General features: G+C 42.5%; 1 protein-coding gene across 4 annotated transcripts in view; it reads left to right on the top strand.

The window, feature by feature from the left end:
- Myh10 (myosin, heavy polypeptide 10, non-muscle) overlaps window positions 1–17044 on the top strand; it is a 124712-nt gene that overhangs the window by 25111 nt on the left and 82557 nt on the right. For all 4 annotated transcript variants that reach the window (NM_175260.2, XM_006534489.3, XM_017314835.2 and 1 more), the window contains exon 3: window positions 4295–4451. In NM_175260.2, coding sequence (NP_780469.1) covers window positions 4295–4451 — 157 coding nt within the window. The remainder of the gene's footprint in view (window positions 1–4294; window positions 4452–17044) is intronic.

Consider the following 17044-nt stretch of genomic DNA (forward strand, 5'->3'; position numbering starts at 1 on the left):
TTCCTGTGGTTCTAGCAATTTAATAAGTCTAACTGTTCATAAGCATCCCACTTGACTTGTCTGCAGTCCCACAGTCTCGGTACATTAAGAGGGAATGCAGCGTCTTTTCCCCACAAAGCCCGTTCTCTTTCTCTTGTCTCAGTAACCCTTCCAGTTACTCAAGCGTGAATCTGACGGGGGCCTTTAGTGCTCTTCCTGTGAATTTCTCAGTATCTCCTGGGAGGCCTGTGTCCAGCTTCTCCATGACCTTTCCATCTCTGGACTGTTGCTCCTTCTCTCATCTAGGCTGAGCCATTGTGCCGGGACTGTCCAGCAGCCTCCTGTATCTGCTGGTTTCCTCCCTCCAGCTCCTTTAATCGCTATTCCAGATGGCTGCCAGATTTGTACTTAGTGTAAAGTGCTTCTTTCCCCAAGCCACTCTTTGCCACCTATAGAGGACAGAAACTAAATTGTTCATGGTGACTTTTCTCACGCTGTCCTAACCGTCTTCCGCGGTGCCAGTTTTCTCAGTCTGCCTTGTAAGAGTCTTGGCTTGCACTGCTTTTGTAGGAATTCTTTACCCCTCCTGTGGCCCTAACGGCCTCTCAGGGAAGAACAACATCAAAGACCATCTGGGCTGTTATGTCTCCCAGCTTTAGACAGGATGCCGTGGCTCTTGGTGGCTGGTCTCTGCTGGGCGTTCTGGCCAGAGCGCTCTCCATTCTCACTACACCTGTTTACCTTTCTCAGCCGCATCCTGCAGCCTTGCGAGGTGCTTGACTTGTTTAGTTTGTGCCTGCTGTTTTCACACCTAGAACACGAGCTTCTCGGAGGTGCTTACTACCTTGTGTACACATTCAAATACTTAAAATTTATCTGAACTTGCAGACCCACATGTCTAGGGAAGACAGAAGAGATACAGTATTAATAACGATCAGTGGGGGAAAACGATTTGATCTAATTTTTTTTAGGTACTCAAAAGTTAATACTTTAATAAGATTTCTGTTTAGCCTTTTGTTACATTGTCCTTGGCAAGCATGAGATGCTAATGATTATTTAATGTTTTCTTTCTGATGACTTAATTCATATTTGTGAGACTTTGTAATCCTTGTCCTCAGAAAACTGCCTAAGACATGTTGGACTTGGTTCTGATTAAATATGTGTCCTGTTCCAATGGCTTACCTCTGCCAGCCACAGTGCAGAGTGTGGCTCCTGATTTGTGTATTTTAGTTTTGAAGGTTTTGTTGTTTTTCATTCTATAATTATTTACCTCTTAAAAACATAAAGTGCAAGGCCACATGCAGTGGCGCACGCCTTAAATTCCAAGCACTTGGGAGGCAGAGGCAGAGGCAGAGGCAGAGGCAGAGGCAGAGGCAGGTGGATTTCTATGAGTTCAAGGCCAGCCTGGTCTACAAAGCAAGTCCAGGACAACCAGGGCTACACAGAGAAACCCTGTATAAAAACAAAACAAAACAATAACAACAACAACAAAACCCCCTGAAGTGCAGATGCTGTAGTATCTTGCCAGGCTATGACCTAACTTTTGACTGAAAAATTATGTTGTATTTAAGAATTCATTAATATGTGGTTATAACTTATTACTGTTATAACATAAACCCATTAACAATTGAGTTTGACTTCCTTTGTTCATCCTTAATAAAATACTTATAAAATTAAGTCTATTTTGTAGTGGACACTTTAAAAGCACAATGATGTTTCCATCTATGCATACTTTGTGTATGTCAACTGTAGCTATCACAAACATGTGTCATACTCATAATTCCTTCCAGCTTTTTGGAATACATGGTCTAAAGTCACCTCATAGTGCAGTAGCTATTCTGTTGCTGTAAAGTCATTTTTATTATCTTTGCTTGTTTTTTGTCGTCTGAGACTGGATTAATTATTGGAAGACTTGCCTGGAAGAAAGTGGAAGAGGGTGGTCTGGGAAGGCCAGGAGCAAGCTAAAGTTGCCGGAGTCTAGGCAAACAAGGCCAGGAGTCTGAGGTAGCAAGAGTGGCAAGCCATGGATCCATCCAGTCTCAGGCAACCACATAAGGTCAGATGAAGTCACACCAGTGGCCTCTAGTCAGGGGCCATCTCACTGGCTTCCCACTTCTGAGAGTGCATTAGAGCCTCAAGGAAAGCCAGAGAGCAGTGACAGAGATGGTCTGGTCACTTGGATTGTCTTGGCAAGCTTTCCTCTTGTTTTAGAATTAGTAACTGCTGCATTCAAAGCAGAGTGGTCCCTAGAGGGCTTTCTGCAGCAATTGCCAAGGATTCAGGCCTTATGAACACAGCTGTTCATTACAGTCCCCTCAGCTGTCCCAGGGGAGCTGGCCACAGAGCTTCAGCAACACTCCTAATCTGCCAGCCACCCCCATCTTCTTTAAGAGATTTGTGTGTCTTTATTTTATGTGTATGAGTGTTTTGGCTGTGTGTTTTATGCGTGTGCACCATGTGCTTGCCTGGTGCCGTGGAGGCCAGAAGAGGGTGTTAGATCCCCTGGGACTGGAGTGACAGACCGTTGTGAGCTGTTATGTGGGCGCTGAGAACTGGAAGAGTCTCTCTTCAAGAGCAGCAAGTGCTCTTAACCACTTACTCATCTCTCTGGCTCTTTGTAGCATCATGTTGCTGGTTATTTGGGCTAACCAACTAAAAGGTCTGTCTCATATACAGCCAAAAAGAGTGTCCTTTCCAAATGCCACAGTCCCCAGTGGCCTGGCACATCTGGAGCAGGGAACATATCTGGAGCCAGCAGGTTTCCCTATCTTTGTTTTTTTCAGTAGTGAGTTTTATAGAATATTGTCAGAAGTCGGTCTGAAAAGATGAAGAGAAGTGTCTAGCATGCCATTTTTTCTTCTTTTCTGAAATGTATGCTATTTTATTATTTCATGTGGAGAGTATTTTGCCTGATGGTATTTATGTACACCACGTGTGGGCTGAGTGCCTGAGGAAGGACTTCAGAGAGGGCATCAGATCCTCTGGGACTAGAGTTATAGATGGTTGTGAGTCACCACGTGGGTACTTCGAATTGAACCTAGGTCTTCTGCAAGAGCAGCCAGTGCTCTTAGTCGCTGAGCCATCTCTTCAGCCCTACTGTCATTTCTGAATGAAGGCTACCATGTGGTCAGGAAGGTTTCCTGAAGTCTTGTAATCCAGGCCATAGATTACTGAGGAGCATTTGGGTTATTGTGACAATGTTTACCATACTTAAAAGTACAAAACTCAATGTTTATTATCACATTTTAAAGTGATAAACCCATATAAAGTTAAGTTATTTTTTATGAAAAAATTTTAATACCAAAAGAGCTGCAAAGTAAATACTTTTTTTTCTTTTTTTGTAAATTCCTTCAATATCTTAGCAAAAGAGTTGGATTCTCATATTTGCTTCTGTATTCTATTTTTTGTGAAGTTACTTGAAAGAAATTTGGCTTTATGCAGATGTTTGAGAATTTGGGGGCTCCGCAGTGTAGAGCATTTGTTGCTCTTCTGGTTTGATTTCCAGCATCCATTGTGATTTGCCCACAACCATCTTAACTGTAGTTCCAAGGGATCTGATGCCCTTTTCTGACCTCCATGGGCACCAGGAATCCACATGGCGTGTATACAAATGTGCAAGCAAAACATTCAAACCCCTAGGATTAAACAACTCTACAAAGAACATTTTAAAGGGATATTTTAATCACATTTCAGATAAGTTGGGAGTATTCTTGCTTGGCATTATACTCAAACTTAGCAAATGGTATTTTAAAGATTAACTGTAACTTGGAGTCTAAATAACACTAACAAGTTTTTTTGTTTTTGTTTTTGTTTTTTTTGAGACAGGGTTTCTCTGTGTAGCCCTGGCTGTCCTGGAACTCACTTTGTAGGACCAGGCTGGCCTCGAACTCAGAAATCCGCCTGCCTCTGCCTCCCAAGTGCTGGGATTAAAGGCGTGCGCTACCACGCCCTGCAACAAGTTTTTTTTAACTTGTGTGTTTGTGAGAGATTAATTGGGGACAGCAAAGGCTGATGATATGGTTGTGAGCTGTTGAAGTTGTGAACTGTGTGGTGTGTGCATTTTACAGGGGAGGGTCATTCACAGAATTGATTTCAGGAGAGTGCCCTAAGTAAATGCTGTTAAACTCCGTGGACTGTGTAGGAAATTGTCCAGGTGAGATGACTTAACTTGGGAGATAAGATGAGTTGTCTGACGGATAAAGATCTCTTATTTAAATAACCATGTTGTTTTTGGCTTATGGTTGTATCTGAGTGAGAAATACAGACTTTGTTTTGACTTTCCTGTTTCTTAACTCTGTATTCCTTTTTATTCTAGACTTACTCTGGACTCTTCTGTGTGGTGATAAATCCTTACAAGAACCTTCCAATTTACTCTGAGAATATTATTGAAATGTATAGAGGGAAGAAACGCCATGAGATGCCACCACACATCTACGCCATATCAGAGTCTGCTTACAGATGCATGCTTCAAGGTAAACAAATACGAGAATAAGAAATGCTTGGACTTTATTAGGTCCTGTTTTTTAATATCTTAGTCTGACCTACAAAATGGTTTAATATTTCTTTTAAAATTTAAAAAGTGGGCCAGGCATGGTGATACTAAAAAGGAAGAGAGAGGTAGGCGCATCTCTGAGTTCGAGACCAGCCTGGTCCACATAGCAAGTTCCTTGTTAGGGTCACACAGTGAAAGCTTGTCTTAATCAAGTCATCAGTCAGTCAGTCAGTCAATAAAGTGTTTATTGTTGAAAATTACTAACTTATGATTAAAATGGATGATGAGGCTGCTTTTTTGTTTTGTTTTGGTTTTTTGTTGTTTTGTTTTGTTTTTCGAGACAGGGTTTCTCTGTGTAGCCCTGGCTGACCTGGAACTCACTCTGTAGACTAGGCTGGCCTCGAACTCAGAAATCCGCCTGCCTCTGCCTCCCGAGTGCTGAGATTAAAGGCGTGCGCCACCACGCCCAGCTGATGAGGCAGGTTTTTTATAGGAACTAAAGTACAATCGCTGCTTCATAGCAATATTTCATGGACTTTTTAATATTTGGAAGCATCAAGTTTTCAGTACATGTTCGATTCTACCATAAGCTAGCACACATAACACTCCATGGTATGCAGCTTTAAAACCAATAGGAAAGGGCTGGATGGGGACGGGGTGTAGCAGTAGAGCATTAGCTTAGCATGGTGAAGCCCAGGGTTCAGTCCATATCCAGTGCTGCAAAGCAATATGGAATGAAATCTAACCAAGCCTGTAGTGCAGGCCTGTGATTCCAGCTGCATAGGAAGAACATAAGACCAAGACCTGCCTGGAGACAGAATAAGTTCAAGGCCAGCCTGGGTAAATTACTGAGACACTGTTGGGGATATAGCTAAGGGGTAGGCAGGCTTCCTGCTTCGCATGTACAGGCCCTAGGTTCAGTCTGTAGTACTTCTAGATAAATATGAAACCAATAAGAGTAAAGGAAAGATGGACACATCACATTATAGAATCTTACTTCTAGTTTAAATGCAAATAAAGAGATGAGAAAAGTTTTAGAATGTGTTGAATTGTGTGGTGGTTGACATTAAAAGCTTTTACGTTTGGATCAAAATGAGTTATAGATTTGTTGAGTCCTTCATTTGAACCCTGACTTTGGACGATGATTTATGGAAGCCTTTTTTTTTTTTAATAGAGTGTCTTGTGAGGTGAGAATTCAAAGAGTACCCCTTTAACTGAGTCTGGGAGCCCTTGTTTCAGCTGACACTGTTGCCTCTCTATGCCTGGATTGCTATAGAGAAGGAAAGTTCCCAGGAGAACTGTTGAATAGGCTGGGGATAGGCTCTCCTATACATGATTCTAATTTCCTTTAAAAGGAGAAAATATTGCAGTCTTCTGAGCATAGTGTGCATACCAGGAAAGAGTGTAGAACCTGTTGTTATTTAATGTATTGAGATCAGTTTAAAGCGATATGAATACAGATGCACTATTAGTTTGGACTTATCAGCAGACAGAAGCACAGTGGAGAGTTCGTCAGACAGTTGAGGCTCACACCATCCTATAACCCCCTGTGTGACCCTTGCTAGGTTGTACTGGAGCTGCTGACAGATGTGTGAGTTGCCTGGGCTGCTCAGGTGTGTACCAGAGGGATGTGTCCTAATTAGCATCCCTACCCATATATGTGAGGATGCAGGCTGTGTGCCTGCAAAGTTGGTGGGTGACATGAGTCTGGTAGAAGTACATCTGAGAAAAGTCATTGAAATTTTAAATCTTCCCAGGCAGAAAGGAGAGTTGGCTCTACTATACCAGCTTACAAAAATAGATGCTATATGTCTTGTGAATGGTTTCCAAGTCAGCTTGACAAATACAGAAGAGGAAGATATGAGGAATATGTGGTCTGCGAGCATATGATAGTGTTATCGTGACTAATGCTAGAAAGGACAACTCATTGAAAATTGCTATTAGCCATAATAATTTGTGTTTTAAATTATAATATGTATTTGTATTTATCCTATTATACTGAGGCACAAAGAAATTAAATAACTTGACCAAGAACATGTAGGTTGATAGTGTTATCGTTACTAATGTAGAAAGGACAACTCATTGAAAATTGCTATTAGCCATAATAATTTGTGTTTTAAATTATAATATGTATTTGTATTTATTCCTATTATACTGAGGCACAAAGAAATTAAATAACTTGACCAAGAACATGTAGGTTGTTAAAAGTGTGAGATAGAATTAAAAACCTGACATATTTTCTGTGTTTTGGTTTTGAAATCGGGTCTCTTTGTAGCCCAGGGTGACCTGAAACTCACAATCTTCCTGTTCCATCCCCTGGATGCCTATCATGGGCTTGAGCGTCCACACGTGGTGGCTGGCTACTGGAAACATTCTTACCCACACCACGTGGGATGCTTATATACTGCAGGACACAGGGGAGAGGGCCAGTAACACTCACACCAGGCTATCAGGTTAGGCCCATATACCATGTGGACAGAGAGCCTCAGAGGGGACCATGTGGATAATTCAGAACATAGGGTACCTCTCAACTTTTATGTTATAATCAGTCCCCCATTTAGTCTGTCAAGATCTTTTAAAATTCTGGATTCTTCCATCAGTTAAATATCCTAGTTTTATGTCTTGTATAACTATTCTGGGCACATGTTTTGCAACATCAGATTTACTGACAGAAATGGTAAAAGGTTTTGTTTTTAAGAAATATAAGGGCCAGAGAAGTGGCTTAGTGGTTAAGAATGCTGACTGCTCTTTCAAAGAAACCAAGTTCAAATCCCAGCACCCACATGGTGGCTGACAATTCTGGGGCATCTGATGCCCTCTTCTGGCCTCCATGGGCACTGCATGCACATGGTGCCCCACATACACACAGGCAAAACATTTATCTATACATATAAAATAAAAATAAATAAATCTAAAAAACAACAACAAAAACAAACCTTGTTTGTTTTTTTTTTTTCCTTAGGTTTGGAGTCTAAGGGACACCATGTTAGTAAAATGCAGAGTGTCCTTAGCACATACTAGTTGCTCAATAAATATTTGTTGAATGAATGGGCAGAAGCAAAGCTCTTGGTTGTGAATTCAATTGTAAAAAAGTCACGTTTAGTAGAAGCTTGGGGCAGCAGTATTGGCACAGCCAGAGACTAAAGCAGTTTTTCTGAAGACTAGATGCAAATAAGAAAGACGCAAGGGAACTTGTGAGCGAGAGGTGGAGACATGGAGTCTTCTTCAGGTTCTATGATAGAAATGATAATTTGGAAAAATATACCTGAGCTAAAGAAAAGACTTAGACCTGCCAGACAGGATATTGAACGGGGAGGTGTTATATACCTCGTCTTACATAGTGTGACAGACAGGCCAAGGTCAGAGGATCTTCATGGACAGGAATCATTACTATTAGACCTCATTTGTAGTGCTGAGACTCAGAAACCAAAGGCCGAAGCACCGAGGGCTCCCTGTGTATATAATCCTCTGAGGTCAGTCGGCCCACCTTCTGTACCGGCTCTCTGTCATCTGGCTCCCCTTCCCTTGTTCCTGACGCCGTCTCCTTTGGCCAGCGCTGCTGCGGAGCTCCTGATCCAGCTGCACAGTGGCCTCAGAGGCTCCTTTTTGGTGTACATAACGATTTAAGTGCATGCTGCTTTCTTGGAGTCTTAGAATGAAACCCAAATGTCTCGTTCTGCTGGGTAGCTTAGTTGTATTTGAATCTGTGTTGGCTGTCCCCTCTCCTTCCTTCCTTCCCTGGCAGGCTAATGGAGCCCAGGTTGTCCTTGCACTCAGTGTAGCCAGGGATGGCTTTGAACTCCTTATCTTCCTGCTTCCCTTTTCATTTTGCTTCAGGTAACTCCCAGTCTCTGATGAGCCAGCTTACCCAGATGTTCTGCTCAGTGTGCCTTGATTTTTCTTCCAGGATTTAATTGGTTCTTGGACATTTTCCTTGAAAATATCATTTGAGCCCACTCATTGAAGATACCCTACAATTGAAACCCCGTGTTCTAGAAGATGGGAGTTTTGTCCTTAACTTCTCTTATATCTCTACTAAACTTTTTCTTCTGTACCCTGGGAAAGCTATGTCCTTCCCCCTCCCCTCAAAGCTCTCTTCTTGGTTCCCCTCATTCTTCAAGCTTTGTTGTGACCCTATGATAGGAGACACAGAGTTTTACATGACCTCCTCCCACCATGAAAAGGCTTCATCTAACTTGTGCCACCAATTTCTGAGGTGACATTGCAGACATTTTCATCTTATTGAATCACCAGGTTTTCATTCTATTCTATTACAATGCCCTTCTAGGAAGACTAAAATCTATGCTTGCTTCCTGTGGGTCCCTGTGTAGCTGTCCCTCAGTGTGGTTCATGCTCTCTCCTAGCATCGGTCTTCTCATACCTGCCTTTGTTACACCTGTTTGCCAGACTTCTCCTGCTGAATGAATTGGGCTGTCTGTACCTCTTGGCATTCTTACTTGGGCTGCTGGTTCTCTGGGAGTCATGTTCATACAAGTGAACAGACTGACCTTGCTGGAAATTCATGACTGAAGTGACTCTGCCCTTAGGACAACGTGCCAGCTCTACCTGGAGAGAGATGATTGACAGTCTCTGTCATGACAGTTTGGGGGCCCTGTGTGCTTTAGACCTCTGGCTCCTTACGTGTCCTTCAGCTTCCCGTATACCAAGTGATTTCTCATTTCTGAGAAACTAGAAGTCACCAGTAAGCTGATTGTCCCCACTAGATGTACAAGCCATCTCCTGTTGTGCCTGTTGCCATCCAAGGCTAGTCCTGCCATCCCTTCATCTCTCCTGAATCACTACCTGCTGCCTTGCTTTCAACAGCTTCCCAACAGCTATAAATTGTGCCCATCCTTTCTCTTTGCTGAAAGTATTTATTATCACATTTCCTCCTCCTTTTCACTCTCAGATCTTTGAACATTGTCAGTGGTTAGGCAGGCAGGTCACTGTGGTCCATGGTAGAAACTTGAAGATGTTCTGTTTTCTCAAGGACCTTAAGAATAGGCTCTGTTTGAGAGCAAGAAAAAAGGGGAACGAGTGCATGGAGAAATAGTGGGCCATAGGTCCAGAGAGAGAGGTGACACCTCTGTCTACACCGTTATCATTGCTTCATATAGTTAAACTGATACTATTGGGGAATACAGAGATAATGGGAACCATGGTTATAGAGGGAAACGCCACATGCTTTTCAGACTTTAGCATTAAGATGGGATTTAACAGTTAGCAAGTGGGAATAAAAAACTAAGTGTGAAAGGCAGCTGCCTGTCAAGCAAGAAGCAGTTTGGAACTTGGAGCAAATTCTAAAGCAGGCCTAAAAAACCTCAGTTCCTAAAAAAAGAAATGACAGGCCACATCCTCTGACCACAGTGTAGTGAGACAAAGTATCACCTCTAAGAAGGTTTCCCGGTGGCTTGGCTGTTGTGAGAGTGTATAATGAGTTCTCGTTATCTCAGTGTTAATCGTTTATCTGTGTGGGCTTTGGTGGCAGAAGTGACATCAGGAAGTGTATTGGAGATTCTTGACCACAACAAAGTATCATGCACATATATATATATATGGAAGAGATGGACTGGAGAGATGGTTCAGCAGTTCAGAGCACTGACTGCTCTTCCAGAGGACCTGTGTTCAATTCCCAACACCCACATGACAGCTCACAAACTATAACTATAACTACAGTTCCAGGAGATCTGATACTCACACATACACACACATATACACATACAGACAAAACACCAAGGTACATAAAAGAAAAATAAAATAATTTTTTGATGGAAGAGTTGAGGCAAAAGTCACTTTTAGAAACACAGTTCTAATTTCATTAGTCAATAAAAATTTATAAGAGTTAGGCATTTTACCTCACAAGGGAGACAGAAGATATTTTATGACCATTTGTGGGCCTGGGTACTATCAAGTGAGCTGTTCTGTGTTTCATTTACAATAAAAAGCTTTCTTCAAAAGCATAGCAGTAAAGTGAACCTAAGCCAAGGGAACCATATAAAAAGGCTCCTGCGCCGGAACAAAGTGCATCCTGTTGTTGAACGCTAAGGAAAACTGTGAGCAGACTCTGAGTGCACGGTAAAATAGAGGCTCAGCCAGGGTGCCCAGGAGGTCCACCAGGAATGATAAAGGCCGTGGCCTCATTACAAAGATCTGCTTGACCCGTCATGCCTAGCCAGAGGAATGCCCTGGGGCAGGGTACTGAAGGGACTGGGACGAGAAAAGCCATCTTCATGTCTAAATCACAGTTTTAGAGACAAAGTCTATTACATTCAGGGCCTACCTGACTCCTGTTCTGAGTGAATTTAGACCACTGCTTGGTACAGACTAGTCTCGGCAGCTCTAGGAATTCCATTTGAGTCTCTCGTTTGGTTGTATTTTAAGTGATAGACTGTAGTGCAATCAATTTAAGCTTAGCCCCAGCTAGCTTACTAATAAATGAGACTCAGACTATGATTATTTTATTTAGCTTTGATGATTCTTGAGGGCTAACCCCTAATTTACCTTCCTAACTACTGGCCTACTACTACCTCTCCAGCTCAGGAGGAGAAAGCATTCTGGGGGAGACGGGAAGGAGGAGCAGAGCCTGAAACGAGGGGAGGGCGCATGGATGCACAATACCTGAGCACAGGTAGCCAGCCCCAGGGCAGAGTGTAGGTTAAAATAAATGGCTATCTTTAGTTATAATCTAGTCAGAGTAGAACCTAGCTAACTATATGAGCAAGGTATTTGTAAGTATAGTCTGAGTCTTATTTCTGCCTGGGAGGCAGAATCTGAGCCTAACTTCAACTGTAGACATCATATTTGCTGTGAATGGGGGATAGCCCCAGTTGCTTCCTGACAAATCCTAGAAACCCCCGAGGGTGGGTGCTCTTCTGTGCAGATGTCTTACTGAAGAGGTCTGCTGAGTGTTCTGTCCTGTGAGAGTCCTGAGCACCTTAAGAAAGAACTGCTGTACTTCAAAAACGGCACTTGAAACTTTTCAAATAAACTGAGAAACCGAATGTCAGTTTCCTTTCTCAGGAGAATTAAAGACAAGATGTTTAATAAGTCTGAAAACACGTGACACCAAGTACACCAGCCATATTTGTGCCTCTAACACTTATATATAGGGAAGAGACAGCCTAGCAACAAATATATGCCAATACAAGGACACCCCAAATGGCCAAATAATAAACGTTTGAGAATGAGCAGAACCTTAACCTAAAGCACACAAAAAGGAAGCACCCATTTCAAGTACAGTTTAAAGCAAAAAATAAAAAAAGAGGGGCTGGAGAGATGGCTCAGTGGATAAGAGCACTGACAGCTCTTCCAGAGGTCCTGAGTTCAATTCCCAGCACCCACATGGTGGCTCACAGCCACCTGTAATGGGATCGGACGCCCTCTGCTGGTGTACAGGTACATGTGCAGAAAACATACCTATTTTTCTTACTCCGCAATCTGGAAAACTTTGTTATTTGTAAATACACATCCTTTATTAGAGAAGTGACTTGCAGGTTTTCTTCTGCTCTGATCTATTTTGAGTTATTGGTTTATCTTTTTTCTTTCCTTTTTCTTTTTTGCATGTTTCTTGGTTGGTTTAGCACTACTGATGGAGACTTTCTCCACTGCCTTTGATCTTTGTTGAAAATCTCTGAAGGTCTCACTTAAGATGCCCTTTGATCTAAATGTCTAACTTATCATGATCATTTTGGCTGGCCTAACAGTAGCCAGCAATAGACTTTGACATCAGATAACATCTGATGTCATCTCCCATTGTTGCTCTTAAAAGGCCCAGCATTGCTGGAGAGATGGCTCAGTGGTTAAGAGCGCCAGCTGCTCTTCCGGAGGTCCTGAGTTCAATTCCCAGCACCCACACAGTGGTTCTCAACCATCTGTAATGGTATCTGAAGTCCTCTTCTGATGTGTCTAAAGACAGTGACAGTGTACTCACATATATAAAATAAATAAATCATTAAAAAAAAAAAAAAGGGCTGGTGAGATGGCTCAGTGGGTAAGAGCACCCGACTGCTCTTCCAAAGGTCCGAAGTTCAAATCCCAGCAACCACATGGTGGCTCACAACCATCCGTAATGAGATCTGACTCCCTCTTCTGGAGTGTTTGAAGACAGCTACAGTGTACTTATATATAATAAAAATAAATAAATCTTTAAAAAAAAAAAAGGCCCAGCATTGACCTATAGGTCAGGTAATGCAGAACGGACAGTGCTGCGTCCTCTGGCCCGTGAGCATGGTTGTCTTCCCATGACACAGATGTCCTCTGATCTGTTGAGTTGTTTTTTGTAGTGTTCATGATTCATTGGACTAACATGTAAGCATAACAAATACCTTAGTAAAGTGAAACATTGGGTGTATTTTGTATTTTTAAATGGAACTTCTTTATTAATATATGGAAATAGGATTTCAAGTTAATATACATTGACAATTGAAATTTTAGTGTGTACGTGTGTATATGTAACTGTGACTGCACCTGTGAAAGTCAGAGGCCAGCTTGTGTGAGTTGATTCTGTTGTCCACCTTATTGGGTTCCGTGATCAAACCAGGTCACCAGGCAGGCAGGCAGGCAGCTCTGCCCTCTGAGCCACCACATTAGCCCTCTACGGACCTTTCCACCACATTAGCCCTCTACGGACCTTTAAAAAATTTTTTTGAAACTGCTTTACTCTGGGTAGGTATGTAATTTGTTTTTGAAGATTCTCTGGGGTTTTATACTAGACAATCATCTTTCCTTAAATAGAAACACTATTCTTTCTGTGCCTTTAACTTTTATTCCTTTTTGCTTTTCCATGTTAAAATGAGGACAGCTATCCTTTCTTGCCTTCTTCACCATCTTAGATGTACAACAAAGATGATCGGGGCTGTAGTGTCAGTGTCAGGTACATACCCTTTACTGGAATTCCTCTGTGTTCTGCTTTGTTAAGCAGTTCTTTTTTTTTTTTCTCTCTCTCTCTCTTTAACATCACGAATGGATTTTTTTCCCAAATATTTTTTCTACATCTATTCGGTGATGACGTGATTTTTCTTGATGTTTTAACAAGCGCATTAGAGTGAGCACAAGCACACGTGCCTGTTACACGACTTGTTGTACAGATTCCTGGGCACACTTGCTCTTGCTTTGTTAAGAATGTCTTGTGTGTTCATTGATGAGATACATGCTTTCTGTTACATTTCCTTCCAGGCTTAGCATCTGGCTGAAGTAAGCCTTGTCTCTTAGAGTAGACTGGGAACTGTTTCTCCCTCTTTATTTTCTGAAGACTGTAGAAAGTTGGTTTTGTATGGTTTGCTTTTTTTTTTTTTTTTTTTTTTTAAGTAAGCCCCCCACCCCCAAACTCTGTTTTCCACTGTGATACTTTCTGTTCTTTATTGTTTCCTCTCTTGGGGTTTCATTTGCTCTTTCCTAGGCTTTTATGATGGGGGCTGCGATTGTTGATTTGAACATTGCCGCTGCTGGGCCTGTGGCTTATGTCAGCTATACTGAGTGTCTCCTCCTGTGGTTTTTGGAAGGCACTGTGGAAAACACTGGGCTGGCTGTGCTAGCACACGTGTCTCCTCATTAGACAGTTGATTGGATTTTTTTAACTGAGTTTCTTTTCATTATAATTGTCACTGTCTAGATACATTTATGGGTTTTTGGAGTTGGAGCGTCCTTGTGCACTGTCATGGTGCCTCTCTTGGCAGTTTAGGAAAGGAGGAGTCGGTGAAACTGAACCCAGAGGTCGGGATTGAGAGGACGGTGTCATAGACTTGGAAGGGTCTTGGAGATCTCAGGCCCGTTCCTCTAGGTGCTATTAGAGAGACTGAGAGAAACTCTAGAGCAGTACAAGGTCAGAGAGAGAGCAGTGCATGAGTCTGGGAGGAAGAGCCTTCGTTGTTAGTGCTGCAGGAGGATGGATGTCCGTATGGGGAAGGGAGAGGTCGTCACTTCAGACAGTGCTGGGTATTACAGATCCAGGGAGATCCAGCGCTTTTATGGACGCGTTAGGAGACTGCTTATTTTGTGTGTGTGTATAGTTTGGTGTGGGTTTGGGGCTTCTTTTTGTTCTTTTTTTTTTTTTTTTTTTTTGGTTTTGATTTTTTTTTTTTTTTTTCTGTCTTTCCTTACACTTCTTTTCTTTTTTGTACTGGCTGTTGAATTCTTGAGCTTAGGGCACTCACGTATGTTTGGCAAACACAGTTCCACTGAGTGACACCCCTAGCCTAGTGTTTTAGTTTCCTTAATGTTAAAAAATAAATACCCCTTCTCAAGAAAGTCGTTTTTAAAACTTGGTATCATGGTGTTGTGTAGAAGTCGATCAGAGCGTTCAAGGATCTGAGGCTCACATATGAGAGTAAGCAGGCAGATCTCTGAGTTGGAGGCTAATCTGCTCTACATAGAGAGTTCCAGGAAAGCCAGGGGTAACCTAAAGACCTGTCTCAAAACAAAACAAAACAAAACAAAACAAAACAACAAAGCAGTAGATGAGACTTGGTAAACTGTTTCTGTTCTGTCTTACAAGCGGTTTTTAATTCCTTTGTCATAAATTTCTCCATTTTTACATCACCCCATCTTTCTTCTTCTAGACCTTTAGAATATTAGAGATAAGTAGAAGTAAAAGAGAAATACACTCTTCCTGAAAATCATGAATTCATAGGTGAAGAGCCACAAGGAGCAGTGGTCACTGCAGGTGGTTGGTGCAAACTCAGCCTGGAACAAAGATTACAGTTCCAGCGTCTCACCAGTACCAACATGGTGTCCGATGCCAGATTTCTTCCAGTGGACTTAAAAACCCCAATAGCCTGCCAAGGCTGACAATGCAAGCAGAGCTCTGGGGGAGCAAATGGCAGTGCTGCTTGTCTAGGCCAGTATATGCCTGCGGGAAGAAGTAGCGGGGACCCTAGGGAAGGTTTCTAGTGCACATAGAACTGTAGTAAGCCAGCAGGGCCTCAGAGGTGGAGCCTGCGTTGTTGTGGGACTGCTGGGACAGACATCGAATCTCCAATGTCAGTGTTGTGTGTGGCAGCCAGGGTAAAAGTTAACAGGATCGTTAGGTAACAGTAAGAATTAACTATCGAGCCAGGCATGCTGGTACACACCTGTACTTCTGGTACTCACCAGGTGGCTACAAGAGAGTCACAAGTCCAGGACCAGCTTAGGGGCTGAGTCTAGCGTTAAAACAACAGCAACAAACACTGAGTACTGAGAGTGAGGTGGAGAGAGTTGTTCCCCAGTACAGTAGTGCAGGATAGGAGAAATCACTTTAAAGTTCATAGCGTAGTCGGTGACCATGGTTGACAGTTGTAGGTTATAGAATAGCTGATATACAAGATTGTGAATGCTTTCCACGAGAAGCAGCGATAGCTGAGCTGATGGACTGATGGATATACCTGGCACCCTGGTCATATCATGATATGTTATACGTACACTGAAATATCACATTGCATCTCATATATAAGTACAATTTGTAAGAATTTTTAAAAACCTATTTTAAAAATAGTCTTGAAGCTGGGTGTAGTTGTGAAGCCTTTAATCCCAGCACTTGGGAGGCAGAGGCAGGTTAATCTGAGTTCCAGGCCAGCCTGGCCTACAGATTGAGTTCCAGGACAGCAGAACTACACAGAGACCCTGTCTCAAAAGCCTTCCCTCCCGCCCCATGCAGAAAAAGTCTTGATCCAGGTGGGCAAGTGGCACACACCTTTAATCCTAGCTCTTGGAAGGCAGAGGCAGGTGGATCTTTGTGAATTCAAGGCCATTCTAGTCTACATAGCAAGTCCCAGGAGCCAAGGCTACATTGAAAGATTCTGTTTTTAAAAAGGAAGAAAGAAAGATTTGAGTGGGGGCCAACACAGTAGCAGAGTTTTTGTGTATAACTTAGTTTAACATAGAATATATGAACAGATGTGTTTAGTTTTTGGGTACCTGGTGGCATCTACCAGAAGAACAGTGAGCATAGATTGAAGGCAATAAAGTAGCTGCCTGTGCCAGGGCCTGTGACCCACAGTGCCTCTTAAAGTAGCTGCCTGTGCCAGGGCCTGTGACCCACAGTGCCTCTTAAAGTAGCTGCCTGTACCAGGGCCTGTGACCCACGGTGCCTCTTAAAGTAGCTGCCTGTGCCAGGGCCTGTGACCCACAGTGCCTCTTAAAGTAGCTGCCTGTGCCAGGGCCTGTGACCCACAGTGCCTCTTAAAGTAGCTGCCTGTGCCAGGGCCTGTGACCCACAGTGCCTCTTAAAGCGTAGCAGACTGTTCAGTTCTGTTAAAAAAAACATAACAGCCGGAATGTAGTTCAGTGGGTAAGTGCTTGCCTGACATACATGAAGTCCTGGGTTCAGTCCCCAGGACCGCATGTACGTACACACACTGTGCAATACGATAAGAATACTTGCAAGTAATTAGAACTCTTATCCTATTAACTATGTAGATGTGGATTCAGGTTTTTTCTGTTTGAAAAGTCTGAATGCTTAAATCATTAAATCACTTTGAAATATTAAAAATTGAATAATCATGTAAACATAGTAGAGTGTTACTGTATGCTTTGTTGTGTTTGGAATCTGTCAGTCGGCTTTTTGTCAGCGTTACAAATACCTAAGAAAAATGGTTT

Source organism: Mus musculus, chromosome 11, assembly GCF_000001635.26.
Source record: "Mus musculus strain C57BL/6J chromosome 11, GRCm38.p6 C57BL/6J".
NCBI lineage: Eukaryota > Metazoa > Chordata > Mammalia > Rodentia > Muridae > Mus > Mus musculus.